The following is a 20,499-nucleotide window of genomic DNA, read 5'->3' as shown; positions in this document are numbered from 1 at the left end:
AGCTCTGGCCACTTCCATTTTCGTTCGATAGCGTCGCTTGAAGGAAAATCGACAGATGTTTCCAGGTTTGGGAGGTGATGGAAGCTCGATATTATCGTTTGTTGTTGATTGTGATTGATTATTTAGTCGATAGATACAAAATATGGAAAGTAAAAATAAGTTCTAGAATGTTTTGAAGGCGTCTGGTTCATATTGCATACATACACTACCGTTCAAAAGTTTAGGAACAACAAGGTAATCAAAAACTAAAATTATGGTTGAAATTCGACCACAGTCTGTTAAATTAATAATGATTCTTTCATAAAAGAATCTAATTCTAATTGAAAATGATATTTTACTAAAACTTGTTTTCATAGTATTTTCAATAACACGTAAATTGAAAAGTCCGGTCGGACTACCATAGTAAAACACATTTATTTGTCAAAATTATTTTTTTTTATTCAACATAATTTCCTTCAAGGGTGATACAGTGATTACAGCGACCCTCCAAGTTTTCGATACCATTTTTGTAGTACGATTTGTCCTTTGCTTCAAAATAGGCCTCAGTTTCAGTGATCTCCTCTTCAATCATCGGAAATTTCTTCCCAGCGAACATTCTTTTGAGATCTGAGAACAGGAAATAGTCTGGGTGCCAGATCTGGAGAATACGGTGGATGAGGAAGCAACTCGACGCCCAATTCATGGCTTTTTGCCATCGTTTTCGTTGACTTGTGACACAGTGCATTGTCTTGGTAAAGCAGCACTTTCTTTTTCTTCAAATGCTGTTGTTTTTCGGCGATTTCGTCCTTCAAACGGTCCAATAACGCTATGAAATAGTCACTGTTGATGGTCCTTCCTTTTTCAAGGTAGTCAATGAAAATTATTCCTTGGGCATCCCAAAATACAGACGCCATAACATTGACAGCCGACTGTTGCGTTTTCCTACGCTTTGGAGAGGATTCATGGTGTTCAGTCCACTCGGATAACTGTCGATTGGACCTCGGAGTGAAATGATGGAGCCAAGTTTCATCCATTATCCCATATCGAGGCAAAAACTCGGGTTTATTGCGATTGATCATCTTCAAACATTGCTCCGAATCATCGACTCGTCGTTGTTTTTGGTCAAAAGTATGGTCGCGCGGCACCCACTTTGCACAGAGCTTTCTCATACCCAGATATTCGTGAATGATAGATGTACACGTTCAGTTGATATCTTTAGAGTGTCTGCTATTTCATTCAATTTCAATTTACGGTCTTTCAAAATTATTTTGTGGATTTTCTTGAATGTTTTCGTCGGTAACAACCGGCATCCACTGCGTTCAATGAAGAAATTTTCGTCGAATGAAGAGGTGATCGACGAAATTGAAGCCTATTTTGAAGCAAAGGACAAATCGTAATACAAAAGTTGTATCGAAAAGTTGGAGGGCGCTATAATCAGTGTATCACCCATGAAGGGAATTTTGCCAAAAAAAATGTGTTTTACTATGGCAGGCCGGGGACTTTTCAATTGACCTGCAATAATAATAAATAAATTTTAAACATTTCTGCATTCCTAGTACGTCCAGTTCTTGTATCCCAAACCTGAAGACATGAATTACAAAAACACGACGTAACAAGGGATCTGTCTTAATGTAAAGATTGACCTTCCATCCTAAGATGACACAGTAATACAGACATAAATTAGAGCCCCACTGCTCTACCGCCAACTAAAACGATAATAATATATAGTCCACCACCTAAGGTTAACTAAATCCGAACAAATACAAGATAAATTACACGAGATTAACCCCATTCGCACCGAATATTTCATATTGTTATCGACGAACTGTTCTATACCGCCCGACTAACGAGAAAAAAAAACGCATTATCATCAACAATAGTATCACGACTTACATCGATCCACACTTGTTGTTTTTCCCATCCTTGCTCCCATACTATTAGTGCCAAGAAGACAGATATATATGTACAAATACGTCCAGCCGGTGGGAGGTTAACAGGGATCGTATTAATCCTTATTAAAAAATTAGGGGTTACGTAATTCGGCTTTTGTTTTTTCTCTTTCCTTCTGCGCGGCACAGTTATCATCCTCTTCTATTAAGGGAAGGGTATCGTTATTATCGGCGAGACGCTCTAGTCGGCAGCGAAACGTAATATGATATCGTGCCTCTCGACGTATCATCACTCATTGTCAATATGTTAAATAGGACAACATTAGTATTAGCCGCGATACAGTGGTACACTTGTGTTAAGATGTATTGGATGACCGGATTAATTATAAACGCCTTTTCTATATAAAAAAATTGAAAATAAAACCGAAACAACATTTAATTAAAAGTTTTGTCCGTCACCTGTTCCTATTTCCTCCCATCTTGTACACGAACACTATGAATGCAGCAAGACGCCATAATAATTTCTCCTAATAAACCTCCTAAGTTACAAGAAAACACCCAAAACTTATTCGTACTGCCTAAGTACCATATTTGATGAAACGGTACGAATTTATTCCAACGCTTCCATTATGAAACATATTACAGATGTCTGCTCAAATACGAAGGGCATTAACCGTACTTTAACATCAAAAAAAGTATTAATTAAACCGAAAACTGAGCATTTTGTTAAAACAAAACTATTTTTTATACATTCTGCTTAAGAAACATTCGATATTTCAGTATTTGTTTGCATTAGGTTTCTCTTTTTAAGATTTTTAAAGAATTACGCGGGGACCAAAAACAATTTTTTTTCGTAGCTAATGAATCCTCCAATATTTTATACACGCTGTTTGAAATAATGCCCAAATTTGCCTCCGTTTCACAGCATGTTACACGACGATCTTGATTTATCGATAAGGCTACATCGCAAAAAAGAGAAAAACATTTTGACAGAATATGACTTTGTAAAAATGATTAAAACAAATACTTAAATAACTACTCTATATCAATTTCTAACAAGAAATCACTTTTTACTCGACTAACAGAAATACATATAAATCAAAAGGCACACAGAAAACGTTTAACTAAAATCTAGATTGATAACAGTAAAAAAAGACGGATCTTTATTTATGTAACTTCATTTGTGAAACAAAACTCCATCACATATTCGATTAATAAACACATAAAATGATTTCAGAACCCTTGGTTGCGAAAAAATAACAACTATCGCCCAGACAATTCGAATAAAATTATAGGAATTCACTTACATTAGCTGATAACCGAAGAAAAACTACCCGGCGTCATGCCCAACGACAATATCATAAAACTTACCGGTCGCTGGCGATTTACATCGTAAAGTTGATCACCGCACGCTACGATGTTCTTTGCGTTGAACCTGTCAAACACCTTCGGCCGATGATGGGGATGCGAGTTGATAGCGTTTCAGCTTTTCAGCGGGAAATTCGCCCTTCAGGATTCGCGCACGCAGGCGCCCGGAATTTATCTGGGATTTCTTTCCCGACGCCCACTCGTGCCATCCCGAAACCCCGACAAAAAATGAACGTGAATATTCAAACACCTCGGTAATTTGTTAGGTACCATTCGCTAAATCTCCGAATTCAATAAATGTCATATTTTCTTCAATTGACGAAAAATTACCTGAACGGTTTTCATTATATTAGGCATTTATCATCTACCTTTCTATTTGTATTAAATATTTTATTTTCAAATAATATATATACATATATATATATATATATATATATATATATATATATATACATATATATATATAATATAATACTTGTATATTACATTTTGAAAATAAAATATTTAATTGCTTCACATAACTTCATTTATAGGCAACATAAAATACAAAGATAGGAAAACTAAAAGAATTAAAAATTGAATCCTATCACCTCTAACTATTTCATAAAATCGTTATTCTTTCCTAGTATTTATTTTCACTTTGTGAAACTATTTTAAGATACGTACAAATTAAATAGAACTTTCTTTATTTATAATATTTTTCTATATATAACCCCTAATACACGAGTTTATATTGACAATCAAATCTTTACGACTAACTATTTAAATATTTTAAATTTTGACGTTTAATTCTTATCACTTATCTAATTTATAGGTTAGTCTTTCGTTGTCTATGAGTTATTACTTTATGTGTATATTTTTATTATTAGAATAAACGAACATGCTATGGAAAATTATTTTACAACCTTGTAGAGGACCGTCAATCTTTCAGTTTGTATCAAGTAATAATAAACCTATTACTTAACTTTGTTGCTATTGCTTTTTCAGAAAAACATTCTCTGTGGATAAATTAAATTTAAGTACCAGACATTCCAATTATAGGCGAGGAAGTTTCGTAAGAAACTGTAGGCAAACATGTTTGAAAAATCAACCAAAGGATCCAAAGATATTGCCCAAAGTTTCTGTGTTTTTAGCCAGTGGGGGTCTGTTAAAGTTGTATTTGGATAAACATTTAGTATTATGTGAAGCAAAAAAATCTAGATTGGCGGGATATAGGGTGTCTAGTGAGAAGAATGCCAAGTTTGACTGGAAAAAGTTTTGGAAGTATATTAAACCACATTTGTGGTATTTGATAGCTGCCATTGCTGCAAGTACTACTTAAATTTATGTATTTTAAGTATTATAACTAGAGTTTATAGGGTGCTTTAGTTGTAGCAGTATTAAATATACAGATTCCTCTTGTGATGGGTGGTGTTATAAATGTTTTGGCCAAATTCACTGGTGATACTGAAAACAAGGAATTTTTGTCTCAGATGAGCCATCCTGCGTTGAAGTTAATTGGAATGTACCTTGGACAGGTGATTAAAATCAGAAATAATGACCAGTGTTTTACATATAAGTTTTCAGAGTGTTTTCACCTTTTTCTACATTTTTATGTTGACAAATCTAGGTGAGAAAGTAGCCTATCACATGAAATCAGATTTATTCAAATCTGTCCTAAAACAAGACATTGCTTTCTTTGATGCTCAGAGAACTGGAGAGATTGTTAACAGGTAGTTTGAGTTAATGGCGGAGACAATATATTAATTAGTGTACTTTAGGTTAACAAGTGATGTGCAGGATTTTAAAAGTAGTTTCAAACAGACTATTTCTGGTGGTCTCAGAGCACTAACGCAAATAATGGGTTGTACTGTATCATTGTTTGTGATTTCTCCTAAAATGACTTTGATCACACTGCTCTGTATACCCTCAGTCATTGCTGTTGGCACTGTTTTTGGTTCTTTGCTCCGTGTGATTAGTAGAAAAGCTCAAGCCCAAGTAATTTGATCATCATGTATAGAATATGACAGGTTTCCAGAGTTAAGAGCTCAAAATTCTTGTTATTTAGGTTGAGAAAACAACAGCTGTTGCTGATGAGGCTATTGGTAATATAAGGACTGTACGGTCATTTGCCATGGAAGATCAGGAAGGAGATCTATATGTAAAAGAGGCTGAGAAAACAATGGTTCTCAATGAAGCTCTGGGATTTGGCATAGGATTATTTCAAGCTGGCACAAATCTGTTCATAAACGGGTGAGATTATGATGTACTTTCACCGCCTCTGGAGTGTTACTAATGCCAACTTTTAGTACAGTCTTGTTAACATTGTATTTAGGTGGTTATATGCTGTCTAGCAATCAGTTGTCTGCTGGTGATGTAATGTCCTTCCTAATGGCCGCACAGACAATCCAGAGGTCCCTGGCTCAAATATCACTGCTGTTTGGTGGAGTTATTAAAGGTTTAGCTGCAGGTGCGAGAGTTTTTGAGGTAAATAATTCATTTTTATTTTTGTGTGTTTTAATTTACCATGTGGTTGCAGTATATTAACATGGAGCCTTCCATGAGCCTTAAGGGTGGTAAAACCATACCTGATGATATCTTGAGAGGTGATATAGAGTTTAAGAATGTTACCTTTGCATATCCTACAAGAGAAAAACAGGTGAGTTGATTTGGCAGTTGGCATGGTGACTAATTCTGAAAAACTGTCCTAAAATATTCTAATGTGTTATTTGCACACAATTTGATAATAAAATAATATTAACTTTGATAATATCCATAGGCTGATATTTGAAATTGTCATGTTCTTGAAAATATTATCGATATGATTCTGTTCCTTAGATAAATGCATTATTTTAATGATTACTGCTAAAGGTGATGACCTGTTATTGTGGGGGGTGATGGATGAATTATTTTTGTTTTAAAGGTGATTCTAGAGAATTTCAATCTTCTTGTGCCTTCGGGGAAAACCGTAGCTATCGTGGGATCTTCAGGCAACGGTAAATCAACCCTTGTCGCTCTGCTTGAAAGGTACTTCCGCGTGTCTGTTTGCACTGTACATATATCATCATCATTATTGGGTTTTATAATAGATTTTACGACGTGAACAATGGCTTGATCACCATAGACGGCCACGACATCAGGACCTTGGATCCGACCTGGCTGAGGAGACATATACTGGGTCTCATCAGTCAGGAACCCATCTTGTTCGGTACTACCATCCTCGAGAACATCCGGTATGGAAAACCGGAAGCTTCAGACGAAGAGGTACGCTATCATGGCATCTACTTGAGTCTAGGGCTTATTTCGGAAGTTCTTCCAGGTCATCATGGCGGCTCAGAACGCTAATGCTCACGAGTTCATCACGAATTTCCCGCGGGGTTACCACACGATGGTGGGCGAGCGAGGAGCCACCTTGTCCGGTGGACAGAAACAGAGAATAGCAATCGCCAGGGCCTTATTGAAGGACCCCCGGATACTGTTGCTGGATGAGGCCACCAGGTAACAAATTGTGTTTCTTTTTTCGTTTTGTATGATTAGATCATTGTTTCATCAGTGCACTCGATGCAGAGTCCGAAAAAATCGTCCAATCTGCTCTGGACGAGGCTAGAAAAGGTCGCACTGTTATCGTGATAGCTCATCGACTATCCACCGTAAGGAACGCCGATGTTATCCTGGTTCTCCATAAAGGAAACATTGTAGAGGTAAATTTATGGTTTTTTTTTGCTTTTATTTTTTATTGTTTTATTGTGGAATTTTAGATGGGATCCCATGAAGAACTGTTAAAATTGAAAGGGTATTACTGGGCTTTAACCTATCAACAACACCAACAACCAAAGGCTGCCTAGGATTTAAAAAAAAATCTGTATAAATTTGATTTGTTAATAAATTTTACTTGTTGGAATTATCGATCATTTATTCGCATAGTCGTTCCATGGTATCAACGTCTTGCGAAAAGTAGGCGTTGAATCAGCTTGTTTATGTAGTTCTTATGGTTGATTTTTTGTTGTAAGGCGTCATTTTATAAAAAGTAAGTTGGGTAGGATATCTCAAAAATCTGTTTAAAAATAATTTGTTACTAAATCTGACATAATGTTTTAACAAATCCTCAATAATTTCATCGCCGCAATCACAGTTGGTCATAGGGATATTGTGTATATATACGTAGGAAATATATATCTTGCGAATAGTAGGCCCTGAACATCTTGTTTATTTCTGCTGTCAGAGTTGAGAAATCTACCATATGATGTGATATTTTTCTATTTCGTTTAAAAAGTTTCATCGGTTTTTTGGAGAACGTTAAATACAAATTACGCTTTAGTAATGGCCTAGTTGGGATCGGGCCATCACCATTAGGCTGAACACACCAGAGGCTGAACAGAACGATAATTCATTATATTGGTTTTGTATTTTACGCAGGTACGTCATTTTCATGTTAACTAAATACATATATTTGGATAGTTTTATCTGAGACTTACATTATTTTGACACTTTTTCCATCTATTTAATCCTAAAAATTTACGATTTTTTCTCATTTTAAGTTTTTTGGTGTCATTTCCTTTCAAATAATCGCATGATTCTGAAAATTACAGGGGTTATAAAGAACTTTACGCATTTTATACAACATTTAGTTTTTATGTTATAAAAGGAAAAGTATTGTATTTTCAAAAAATGAGTATATTTATCATATCAAAAAATTTATCATAGATTTTCGTTTATTTCGCTTCAAAATAAGTGTAATTTGAAAGTTTTATCTCTATCGAAATTCTGTACTTTGGAATATATTGTAGTAATGCATTTTTGTTCACATTTTCTTGTAACTTGATGATGATGATATTAGGGGGCTTGGTATGATTGAGGAGCCTGAACGAAGTCGAACAACGATAAAGGGATTTTTATAACTCAGGATTTATGACACTCCAGGACGCTAGAGAATAAAACACACCGTAAAATATGACGATATATTTGTATCTTCAAATGGTTCAACACATAAAACTTATAAAGGATTCAACGTTTCATCATTTTTTTATTCATTTTTTTTGGTTTAAATTTAAGTTACGTATAATTTGTAGAATTTTGGTATGGTACATGATGATGACGATGTCGATTCTATCTTAAACATGATAATGATTCCTTTTAAACCCTAGACATATCGTTATACAGTACGAGTTTCTTTTTTATTTTGGTATATCTGAATTATTATCTATGGTACCTTGGGTAGACGTCACGAGTTTGAGTTTGTGTAGAAAGGAGCGGGAGAAGGCGGGTAGGTCGAACGACTGATGGCGGTTATAACTGTGTCCGTGGAGATATATACAGAGTATTCATTGTCTAGGCGAAATTGACTTGGATGACGTATGAGATTTTTATTTATTTTAAAAATACGATGAACTGTTTAATTATTCACAACGGACATGGGCCGAAGTCGACCGAGGATTGACGATCGTTGATTTCGTCTTTCGTCGTTCGCGATCGGGCGTATTGCCGAAAAGAAAGAAACAACAGCTAACGGAATTTAACGCCAGTGGTTCGGGAATACTCGATGATTTTCGATGATTTTTAATATAGTCCGGTTAACATAAAATTTTCGGTTGAAATGGTAATGTTATTTGAAAATTGTTTGTTGTCGAATAGTGAACCACTGATGAGTAATTTCGTTGGCCAAGAAACAACGAGGTTATTCATTATCATTATTAAATTTAGACCACACTTATTCTCAAGATGTTGTAAGTTGCTTAATGTACAGGGTGAGAGAGGGAAACATCGAACGCTACACGGTAGACATGTCGAAGAATGTGGATGTATTGATATATCGATAATTGGGGGCGATATTTTTTTGGCAGATATTTTTCGATATTTTTTCCAAATTAAAATATCGATATTAAAACGTAGAGTTTTCGGGGGAGAGTATCGAACTTTTGTTTTAAGGCTTCTCCCCCTCTGTATGGCCATTAAAAGAATTATGCGTGGAAAAGTAGAATTAGAATGATTAAATATTGATACTGTTAAAAAGTATCGATATTTTCGAAGTTTTCCGATATATCGATATTATTTAAAAAAATTGAAACCGATATATCGATATTTTTGTTTCGATATTGAAATTATTCTTTCAAAAAAGGATCAATAGTTGTAAAGGAGTGTATGCAGCTTTTGAGTTTTCGATTAAAATATATTATATATTAAAAACCTGGGGTTTTTGGATAGTAGGGCTGGAGTGAAGATACCGATAATGTAAAAAATAAATATTTATAATTTGAAAAAAATATCGAAACTGATATATCGATACGTTCCCGACAATATCCCTACAAAACGGTACCGTGCGATGTCCCACCGTCCATTACAGAGTTGTTGTGAAAATAGATGCTAACATTGAAGAGGGAGACAGAGAGTCGTCTCTATCTCTCTCGAGAAAGACCGAAAAAAGGAGAGAGAATGTTTAAAAATTTCCCTACAGGTTACCGTCGGGTATTGTCCTAGTTCGGACCAGTGGCGATGGGGAGGGGGTGGATTAGGTATCAATTTCCCGCCAACAATCGCCACTGGATCCGCTAGATGTCACTCCGATCCGAATCTTAGAAGTCTCTTTAAATTGTACAAGTTTTTACAAGGAAATACAAAGGTCCGTTCGTTTTTTCTTCTTTTTTTTTACACTTATCACATAGTGAAGTTAATTGTCCAGTTTCTGGCCGATTTATCTTGTTCTTGTCGTTGCCGAACAATCTTCGATGGTTCTTCTATCGCATGGCGCTCACTAGTAATGGAAAAAGAAGCAGCAGCAGCTGGCTACACAGGCAGATGGTTCCGGATTTCCTCATTAGGATGGCGTCTACGTTGTCTCCTGCAAAACAGTGTTCAATTAGCTTAAGAATTCGTTTTAGTGATATATTACAATCTTAATTAGGCAACCAAGATGAGTGTAGGATAAATAATCAGTATAGTCTATTCAAAGTTTTTTTGTACATACGTCATCAAGATGTTTAATGTATTGCCTGTCGCAATTTGTAAATTCGGTTTAGAATCAGACAATAATTTCCCTTCTCATTTTATACTAGTTTACCTTAAAATAAGGCTCAATGCTGCCTGATACGTTCGAACATGTAACTGATGGCTGAACAGTATGGCTAATGAATAATGTCTTCCTTCCTATCACTGTATGTTCAATGAAATTAAATTGTTATGGGATGCGGTAAAATTACTACAATAGACAAGCAGGTCAGGAAACATATACAAGCAAGAACTGTTTGGATATGTGGAAAGAATGGTCTACAGTAACAGCCTTCGGTTCGGAGGAACTACATCAGACATACATATATTTTTTTTATAACATCTTTCTTAGATACGCTTAGTACAATCTTAATTTACAATTAATTTATTACTACTTTTCCTATGTGCTTGGATTAACAAGCAAGACGAGTGCGAGAAAATACATCAGAATGTATTCCTCAATTATAAAATTATAATTATTTATTAATTATTAACTTATAGCTATAGTTTACACTAATAATACACACTAAATGTTTACACAAGTTCGTATGGTTTTGTTCGTTTCAATCTCCTGACATCCTGCGCGCTGTCCAGCAGTTGTATTGCTTCCACGTTAGTATGATTTAGTAATCTTCTTTCGTGTTTCAAGGCGAAATCCTACACAACTTCGCAAATCCATTTGATTTCCAGGTTATCGTGCAGTTTTTCATTGGTTACATAGCGATAGGCATTGTAATCTATCGAAGAACCTTGATTTGACAGCGCTGTATGACTAACTGATTTGAATTTTTAGTGCAACCCCATATTTGCACCCCATAGGTCCAAATTGGCTTTATAATTGTATTATAGATCAACCTCTTTGATTTTAGATCAAGTTTGGAGTATCTTCCGACTAACCAATATAGTTGTTTTATTTTGATTCTAATGTGTTTGTCTAACGTGATGTTTCCAATTTAATCTACCGTCAAGATGTATTCCAAGGTATTTTGCTGATTCTGCTTGAGGAATCGGGCATCCATTGACTGATATAATTAAGTTTTTATTATTTCGCCTTAATGCAAAATTAACGTGGACAGATTTGGAGCTATTAAGTTGAATTTTCCAACCTTTTGTCCATTTGGAGATTTTGTTGACTGCCACTTGCACTTTTTCTATTGCCCTAGGCAGAGATATATCTTTTGCCATAATAACTGTGTCATCAGCAAAGGTTCCAAGAAGTGTTTCTTTTGTTGTTGGAATGTCAGCAGTGTAGAGCAGATACAGGAGAGGTCCTAAGACGCTACCTTGTGGAACTCCAGCCGAGATATTTTTAAATGTCGAGAACGCCATTTCGTGCGATACTCTAAATTTTCTTCCGAATAAATAGACTCCAGCAATTGACAATAGTTACGCGGTAACAGTTTGCTCATCTTACAGATTAATCCCAAATGCCAAACCCGATCAAAAGCTTCTGAGACATCCAGGAATATTGCAGGGCAGTATTTCTTTTCTTCAAACGCTCTTTCAATGGCCGCAGTTACTCTGTGCACTTGATCGATAGTTGAATGGTGATTTCGAAAACCAAACTGGAAATCTGGTATTGTTACCCAATATTTAACACGTTTAAATATCAGCTTCTCAAATAGCTTTGATATTGCAGGTAGTAGCGAAATAGGCCTGTAAGATTCGACTGGTTCTGCAGGTTTGTCAGGTTTTTTGAGCATAATTACTAGTGCAACTTTAAAGCATTCCGGGACATGCTTCAGCCTTAAACAGGCATTAAATATATATACATACATATGTGGATGGGTTTGGTGATGACTTACCTTCGGATACGAAGACGTAGATGGATGCCGATTCCGTGTTCGAAGCTGAGCACGTGTAGTTGCCAGAATCGGCATCGTTCGTATCTTGGATGGTGAGCCTGCTTTGTGTTCGCGGTCCAGGTACCGTCTCGACCGAGATACCACCCCTGGCCGTGTCGTAGTTGATCATGCGATCGTTGTGATACCAGAAGACGTACTGTGGAGGACTGGGACTCTGCGAAACGATTTAAGATTGTTATTAAAATAAATAGTGATTGCGGCTGTGAATATTATGCAGGTTGGAAACTGTCAGTGAACGGTATACAAGAAATAAGAGGATTTCTGTTTATGTCACGTATCCTAACAACTATGAATTCTAAAGTAGATTTTTTGTCATCTTCAAATATTTTGTCGCCATTTCTGTTTAGATAATTGTATGTTAACGAAAAATGATTACAGCATTTTTGAAGAATTTCATGCTGAATCGAATGGTAGTATTGTAATTTTTATACAGCAAAGTTTTTAAAATATACAATGAAAGGTGTATTTTCGAAAAATCAGTTGATATTACTTTAGGTCACCTATTTCAAAAACTACAAATTTTACAGCAATTTAACATCGATTTTCGTTTCTTTCATGTCGAAATACATATATTTTGTGGGTTTCATTATTATCCGAGAGATAAAAAAAATTGGCACTTTTTCCATACAGTCATGAAAATTTGCAATTTCTTGCCATTTTCAATATTTTTGTCGCCATTTCTCTTTCGATAACTGTAGATTAACAAAAATTACAGGATTTATGAAGAATTTGACGCTGAATCGAATGGTAGTATTGCAATTATTGTACCGCCATTACTTTTTAAGATATACCATAAAAAGTGTATTTTCGAAAATTCTGTGGACATTCCTTTATGCCACATATCTTAAAAACTACAAATACTACAGCAATTTAACATGGATTTTCGTTCATTTTACTTAAAAATACATATATTTTGCGAGTTTCATCATTATCGGAGAGATAAAAAAAATTGGCACTTTTTCCATACATATAGTCATGAAAATTTGCAATTTTTTGCCATTTTTAATATTTTTGTCGCCATTTCTTTTTCGATAACTGTAGATTAACAAAAATTACAGGATTTATGAAGAATTTGATGCTGAATCGAATGGTAGTATTGCAATTATTGTACCGCCATTACTTTTTAAGATATACAATGAAAAGTGTATTTTAGAAAATTCTGTGGATTTTCCTTTATGTCACGTATCTTAAAAACTACAAATTCTACAGCAATTTAACATGGATTTTCGTTCATTTTACTTAAAAATACATATATTTTGCGAGTTTCATCATTATCGGAGAGATAAAAAAAAATTGGCACTTTTTCCATACATATAGTCATGAAAATTTGCAATTTTTTGCCATTTTCAATATTTTTGTCGCCATTTCTCTTTCGATAACTGTAGATTAACAAAAATTACAGGATTTATGAAGAATTTGATGGTGAATCGAATGGTAGTATTGCAATTAGTGTACCGCCATTACTTTTTAAGATATACAATGAAAAGTATATATTCCAGAACTCTGTGGATTTTCCTTTATGTCACATATCTTACAAACTACAAATTCTAGAGCAATTTAGCATGGATTTTCGTTCATTTCACTTAAAAATTCACATGTTTTGCGAGTTTCATCATTATCGGCGAGATAAAAAAATTGGCACTTTTTCCATACATATAGTCATGAAAATTTGCAATTTTTTGCCATTTTCAATATTTTTGTCGCCATTTCTCTTTCAATAACTGTAGATTAACAAAAATTACAGGATTTATGAAGAATTTGACGCTGAATCGAATGGTAGTATTGCAATTAGTGTACCGCCATTACTTTTTAAGATATACAATGAAAAGTATATATATATATACAGAACTCTGTGGATTTTCCTTTATGTCACATGTCTTACAAACTACAAATTCTAGAGCAATTTAACATGGATTTTCGTTCATTTCACTTAAAAATTCACATATTTTGCGAGTTTCATCATTATCGGCGAGATAAAAAAATTGGCACTTTTTCCATATATATAGTCATGAAAATTAGCAATTTTTTGCCATTTTCAATATTTTTGTCGCCATTTCTCTTTCAATAATTGTAGATTAATAAAAATTACAGGATTTATGAAGAATTTGATGCTGAATCGAATGGTAGTATTGCAATTAGTGTACCGCCATTACTTTTTAAGATATACAATGAAAAGTGTATATTCCAGAATTCTGTGGATTTTCCTTTATGTCACATATCTTAAAAGCTACAAATTCTACAGCAATTTAACATGGATTTTCGTTCATTTCACTTAAAAATACATATATTTTGCGAGTTTCAGCATTATCGGAGAGATAAAAAAAATTTGCACTTTTTCCATATATATAGTCATAAAAATTTGCAATTTTTTGCCATTTTCAATATTTTTGTCGTCATTTCTCTTTCAATAACTGTAGACTAACAAAAATTACAGGGTTTATGAAGAATTTGATGCTAAATCAAATGGTGGAATGGTTTTATACAGCCATTGGTTTAAAGGTATACAATGAAAAGTGCATTTTCGAAAAATCAGCGGATTTTTCTGTATGTCTCATATATTAAAAATGATAGGTTCTACACCATTTTAATATAGATTTTTTTTCACATCAAAATGCATGTATTTTGCGAGTTTCATCTATATCCGAAAAACAAAAAAGTACAATCACTTCAAGTCACACTACAAGTTATTCTTTTAAGATGCGATAATCAGTTTACAGATGAGAAACAAATTTATTCATTGATTTGAACGTGTCTGACAAGTAAAAGATGAACGGATTCTTTTCGGACTTTCAACAGATTTGAAGAATTTCCAATATGGATATGGATCAGAATCATAGAAAGCAATCCGAAGAATATGATACTAACTTAAAGAGATTTATGTTCAAGAATATTCATGTCCTGTAGCATTATATTGATGACGATTACTGTGCTCATGTGTAACCCTAGTATACAGTTTGTTTTTGCAATTGTTTTTCATATATCGATTGAAGAACATTGAAGCTTCATGAATTAAAAACAAATTGATCCTGTCACTGACTTTCGCTGAAGTACTTATCATCATTCATCTGTAGTATTCATGTTCTGCCATTACCCCACATCTTATTAGTCTTAATGAAAAATAAACATACAATACGAATTCTCCGGAAATTTTTATTAAACCTAATTTAAGTATCAATTAAGACTGACGGAGAAGAAGGGAAAAAAGTCCAGTCCAATTTAATAAAACCCAAACAACAGATGTTTCGCAGGCTGCTGAAACGCCAGTCTGCGAAAGTTCGAGACATTCTGGTCATTAGCGATCATTCGGGGCGGAAAAACCATCCTAGTTCCCGACTAATGAGACTAGTTAGGCGACCACTAGCAGGACTGGTCCGCTGCTACACGGTCCTTGGCGAATTAAGGGGCATATATCAACGGGAACGGCGCACCGGGAAGGGACATGTGCGGTACAGCAGTACATTACATACGGTAAGTGGACCAGGTTAGTTCTTTATACTGCTATTGAGTTATCGTCAAATTTGGGGACATTTAATATAACAGATCAATTGAAAAGTCCCCGGCCTGACATATAGATGGCGCTACTAGAATTAAATCCATATATTTTTTTGTTTATCCTTACCCTCAAAAGATGCGTCTATAAATTTGACAGCTGTCGGATCATTAGTTTGTGAATTTAGCATTTTCAGTGAAGCAACTTTTGTTATTGTTAAAAAATGGATAAAAAGGATTTCGCTTCTTGATAAAATATTGCTTTGTGAAGGTAAAAAATACAGTTGAAGCAAAAACCTGGCTTGATGCCAAGTTTCCGGACACTACTCCAAGAAAATCAACCATCAAGGATTGGTTTGCCAAGTTCAGACGTGGTGAAATGAGCACCGAAAACGGTCACGCAGTATACGCACAAAAGGGGTTGTTACCGACGAAAACATTAAAAAATCCACAAAATGATTTTGAATGGCCGTAACTTTAAACTGAATAAAATAGCAGACACTCCAAAGATATCAACTGAACGTATACATCATATCATTCACGAATATTTGGGTATGAGGAAGCTCTGTGCAAAGTGGGTGCCGCGCTAGCCCACTTTTGACCAAAAACAACGACTAGTTGATGATTCGGAGAAGTGTTTGAATATGATTAAGCGTAATAAATCCGAGTTTTTGCGTCGATATGTGACATTGTATAAAACATGGCTTCATCATTTTACTCCGAAGTTCAATCGACAGTCATCTGAGTGGACTGCACACGATGAACCCGCTCCAAAACGTAGGAAAATGCAACAGTCGGCTGGCAAGGTTATGGCGTCTGACCTTGAAAAAGGAAGGATCATCAACAGCGACTCTTACATAGCGTTATTGGACCGTTTGAAGAACGATATCGCCGAAAAACGGCCGCATTTGAAGAAAAAGAAAGTGCTGCTTCATCAAGACAATGCACCATGTCAAAAATCCCTGAATTGGTCTTCGAATTGCTTCCTCATCCACCGTATTCTCCAGATCGGCCCCCCCAGCGACTATTTCCTGTTCTTAGATCTCAAAACACGATAGTTTGGTAATTTTAGATGTTCATTGAAGGAAAAAGATGCAAAAGTCGCCATGTCTGTGCCGCCGAATAACCAAACGGATAAATATCAGGAACGACAATAAAATTTTAAGGATCTCGACGGATATCCCTGTTTTATGGATGGATTTGGACGAGTTTCAAATGCGAGTCGGGAATCGGGGCCAAGGAAACGGTTTCGGAATGGAATTGGCGATTAATGTTTGGCATTCGTCAGTTTTTTACTGTTGTTATTTACCCGGTTTTCAGTTCACGTCCTGCTGTGGCTGTTAGTGACCATAACACATTTCTCAGTAGTTATACTGAAAAAAATGTCAAGTTCACAACGCCGCATAAGAATTTCTACATTAATATGGTGAGGCTATATTTTTTCCCAACGGAGTGGTATTGAAAAGTAAATTGCCGAAAACTGTACATTTAATTATATATAATGAGTTATTTTATACAGTGATATAATTATTTCCTATGTATTTTGTAGTAGTTTAGTGTAAATAACGATGTAGTTCTTCATTTGTAGCTGAAAATAAGGAAAACTAATTGCCCTTTTTATATTTTTTCTTAAATATATTAAAAATTGTATATTCAGAACTCGTAAAAATTGAATGCTTTAACATGTGTTAAAATAAACTTAGAAAACCACTGGTGGAAAATATATTTATACTTGAAACCTTTAAAAATATATAAAAAGTATTTTTCCTTAAAAAATATTTACTGAAAAATTGTTTACTATATATCAGAAATGATGTTTTTTGTTTATCTTGTTATTCACCAAAAATCAAACATTCATCCAATCTTGAGATTTAAATATTTTAGACGATTTGTAGGCGAGAAATCAATTTTTGTTCAGACTCGCGTTTTTATCCAATTTAAATGGAGATATATTTATGAAAATATTACACATGTAACGTAAGTTAGCGGAAAACACGTTGTAATATTTTTTTAGAGCATTATACTAAGCAGATTATATTAGGAACTGTTACTTGCCAAGGTGGTAGAAATTGGAAGGTTAAATTAAATATTGAATACTAACTGTTACGTAATAATATACGATTAAGTGAAACATCCTTCAAAATCTCTGAATATTTATATCAAGAACCATACCTCATTCACTCTTTCTGACCATTACTTTTTCTGGCCGTAGCTAACAATGGATATTTGTTATAAATTATTTCGAACAAATTAATCAGCTGTCAGCACTTTTTTCATACCTTAGATATTAATTTACATTTTTATCTACGATTCCCTGAAATATTATAAACTTGGCAACATTTTTTGGGAGTTTTTGCGTTCACCTTACTTTTACGATTTTTTTTCTGGGTAAAATTCCTATTGCTACTTTGTTTCTATTGAAGTAGTTTGATAAAGGCGCTGTAATGGATTAGTTCCTGATCAGTTGGGAATCATTGTTTTTCTGTATAGGGTTATTATATAACTGGCAATCAACATAATCGTGAACAATAATAAAGATGATAACGATTAAAGAAGGTGATAATATCATTAGCAGTTATTGTTACGTTCTACATATTTTATCCATAATTCGCTGAAATATTGTAAGTTTGGTAACACTGTTGGAGAGTTTTTGCATTCACCATACTTTATGGAACATTCTTTGGGCAGAATTCCTGATTATACTTAGTGTCTATTCAAGTAGGTTGATAAATACGCTGTAATGGATTACTTCCTGATCAGTTGGGATCATTGCGTTTTTCTGTATAGGGTTATTATATAACTGGCAATCAACATAATCGTGAACAATAATAAAGATGATAACTATTAAAGAAGGTGATAATATCATTAGCAGTTATTGTTACGTTCTACATATTTTATCTATAATTCGCTGAAATATTGTAAGTTTGGTAACACTGTTGGAGAGTTTTTGCATTCACCATACTTTATGGAACATTCTTTGGGCAGAATTCCTGATTATACTTAGTGTCTATTCAAGTAGGTTGATAAATACGCTGTAATGGATTACTTCCTGATCAGTTGGGGTCATTGTGCTTTTCTGTATAGGGTTATTATATAACTGGCAATCAACATAATCGTGAACAATAATAAAGATGATAACTATTAAAGAAGGTGATAATATCATTAGCAGTTATTGTTACGTTCTACATATTTTATCTATAATTCGCTGAAATATTGTAAGTTTGGTAACACTGTTGGAGAGTTTTTGCATTCACCATACTTTATGGAACATTCTTTGGGCAGAATTCCTGATTATACTTAGTGTCTCTTCAAGTAGGTTGATAAATACGCTGTAATGGATTACTTCCTGATCAGTTGGGGTCATTGTGCTTTTCTGTATAGGGTTATTATATAACTGGCAATCAACATAATCGTGAACAATAATAAAGATGATAACTATTAAAGAAGGTGATAATATCATTAGCAGTTATTGTTACGTTCTACATATTTTATCTACAATTCGTTGAAATATTGTAAGTTTGGTAATACTGTTGGAGAGTTTTTGCATTCACCATACTTTATGGAACATTCTTTGGGCAGAATTCCTGATTATACTTAGTGTCTATTCAAGTAGGTTGATAAATACGCTGTAATGGATTACTTCCTGATCAGTTGGGGTCATCGTGTTTTTCTGTTTAGGGTTATTATATAACTGGCAATCAACATAATCGTGAACAATAATAAAGATGATAACTATTAAAGAAGGTGATAATATCATTAGCAGTTATTGTTACGTTCTACATATTTTATCTATAATTCGTTGAAATATTGTAAGTTTGGTAATACTGTTGGAGAGTTTTTGCATTCACCATACTTTATGGAACATTCTTTGGGCAGAATTCCTGATTATACTTAGTGTCTATTCAAGTAGGTTGATAAATACGCTGTAATGGATTACTTCCTGATCAGTTGGGGTCATCGTGTTTTTCTGTATAGGGTTATTATATAACTGGCAATCAACATAATCGTGAACAATAATAAAGATGATAACTATTAAAGAAGGTGATAATATCATTAGCAGTTATTGTTACGTTCTACATATTTTATCTATAATTCGTTGAAATATTGTAAGTTTGGTAATACTGTTGGAGAGTTTTTGCATTCACCATACTTTATGGAACATTCTTTGGGCAGAATTCCTGATTATACTTAGTGTCTATTCAAGTAGGTTGATAAATACTCTGTAGTGGATTACTTCCTGATCAGTTGGGGTCATTGTGTTTTTCTGTATAGGGTTATTATATAACTGGCAATCAACATAATCGTGAACAATAATAAAGATGATAACTATTAAAGAAGGTGATAATATCATTAGCAGTTATTGTTACCTTCTACATATTTTATCTGTAATTTGCTGAAATATTGTAAGTTTGGTAACACGGTTGGAGAGTTTTTGCATTCACCATACTTTATGGAACATTCTTTGGGCAGAATTCCTGATTATACTTAGTGTCTATTCAAGTAGGTTGATAAAGACGCTGTAATGGATTACTTCCTGATCAGTTGGGATCATTGTGTTTTTCTCTATGGGGATGTTATATAAGAAGCCATCGACATAGCCGTGAATAATAACGGAGATGCCGGCGATAAAAACAAGTCCTTAAAGCCCTTTTAACCCGAATATTTAAACAGTTCCCCCCCTCTGTCTCCTCGCAAATAAAACGGTTCCGATGCTCTTTGTCCCGATACATATTCGAAAACAAGGGGGGCTGAAGGGGTTGTATCGAATCTGACAGGCTACTACTTATTTATATGGTGATTAATGATGGGCGACGAAGAAACCTTCGCGTCCTAAAGGGTAAATCAACATGATCCGACAAGCGGCGCGGTGTTAATAGAATGCGGCGAGGAAGTGGGGGGTGGTGGCGTCGGTGTAAAGACGACGACGTCGTCGACTCAACCGCCGCCCT

At 34.5% G+C, this 20,499-nt stretch overlaps 2 protein-coding genes and 1 long non-coding RNA gene across 7 annotated transcripts in view; 2 read left to right on the top strand and 1 right to left on the bottom strand.

Moving 5' to 3' along the window:
- The first annotated feature begins 17 nt into the window (after positions 1-17).
- On the top strand, positions 18-2,307 carry LOC143201584 (uncharacterized). The gene is made up of 2 exons (XR_013006973.1): positions 18-234; positions 1,536-2,307. It is a non-coding gene; the product is annotated as an uncharacterized LOC143201584 (long non-coding RNA).
- Positions 2,308-3,960: 1,653 nt separating this feature from the next.
- Positions 3,961-7,116, top strand: LOC143201570 (mitochondrial potassium channel ATP-binding subunit). Of its 3 annotated transcripts, none has more exons than XM_076412699.1 (13): positions 3,961-4,166; positions 4,224-4,542; positions 4,595-4,753; positions 4,803-4,948; positions 4,997-5,213; positions 5,284-5,468; positions 5,525-5,702; positions 5,755-5,874; positions 6,139-6,242; positions 6,305-6,479; positions 6,535-6,713; positions 6,769-6,916; positions 6,974-7,116. In XM_076412699.1, exons 1-13 carry the CDS (start codon positions 4,117-4,119, stop codon positions 7,058-7,060), a joined length of 2,067 nt encoding a protein of 688 aa, XP_076268814.1. In that variant the 5' UTR covers positions 3,961-4,116; the 3' UTR covers positions 7,061-7,116. The 3 variants fall into 3 exon arrangements, with proteins under 3 accessions (XP_076268814.1, XP_076268816.1, XP_076268815.1); XM_076412701.1 differs by having other exon boundaries at positions 4,224-4,546; XM_076412700.1 differs by having other exon boundaries at positions 3,969-4,166; positions 4,224-4,546; positions 4,605-4,753.
- Positions 7,117-8,159: 1,043 nt separating this feature from the next.
- LOC143201576 (neurotrimin) overlaps positions 8,160-20,499 on the bottom strand; it is a 139,969-nt gene continuing 127,629 nt past the window's right edge. Inside the window, exons 6-7 of one of the 3 annotated variants that reach the window (XR_013006969.1) lie at positions 10,562-12,215; positions 8,160-10,488 (exon numbers count right to left, since the gene is read on the bottom strand). Coding sequence is in view for 1 of the 3 variants with exons in the window: in XM_076412711.1 (XP_076268826.1) it covers positions 9,947-10,050; positions 12,002-12,215 (318 nt within the window). In the remaining 2 variants the exon portion in view is untranslated. Of the gene's footprint in view, positions 10,505-10,561; positions 12,216-20,499 lie in introns of all 3 variants that reach the window. The other 2 variants (XR_013006970.1, XM_076412711.1) reach the window with 2 other exon arrangements.

Source organism: Rhynchophorus ferrugineus, unplaced genomic scaffold, assembly GCF_030347505.1.
Source record: "Rhynchophorus ferrugineus isolate W39M unplaced genomic scaffold, kcgeb_rfMv2 rfM8, whole genome shotgun sequence".
NCBI classification, from domain to species: domain Eukaryota; kingdom Metazoa; phylum Arthropoda; class Insecta; order Coleoptera; family Curculionidae; genus Rhynchophorus; species Rhynchophorus ferrugineus.
This window is presented reverse-complemented; position numbering and strand designations above follow the sequence as displayed.

Bases quoted from the DNA above. Each gene is read 5' to 3' on its own strand.
- LOC143201570 (XM_076412699.1), top strand. From the start codon at position 4,117: ATGCTATGGAAAATTATTTTACAACCTTGTAGAGGACCGTCAATCTTT. The intron at 5,214-5,283 runs GTAATTTGATCA...CTTGTTATTTAG, and splicing joins GTAGAAAAGCTCAAGCCCAA to GTTGAGAAAACAACAGCTGT. The intron at 6,243-6,304 runs GTACTTCCGCGT...GTTTTATAATAG, and splicing joins CTTGTCGCTCTGCTTGAAAG to ATTTTACGACGTGAACAATG.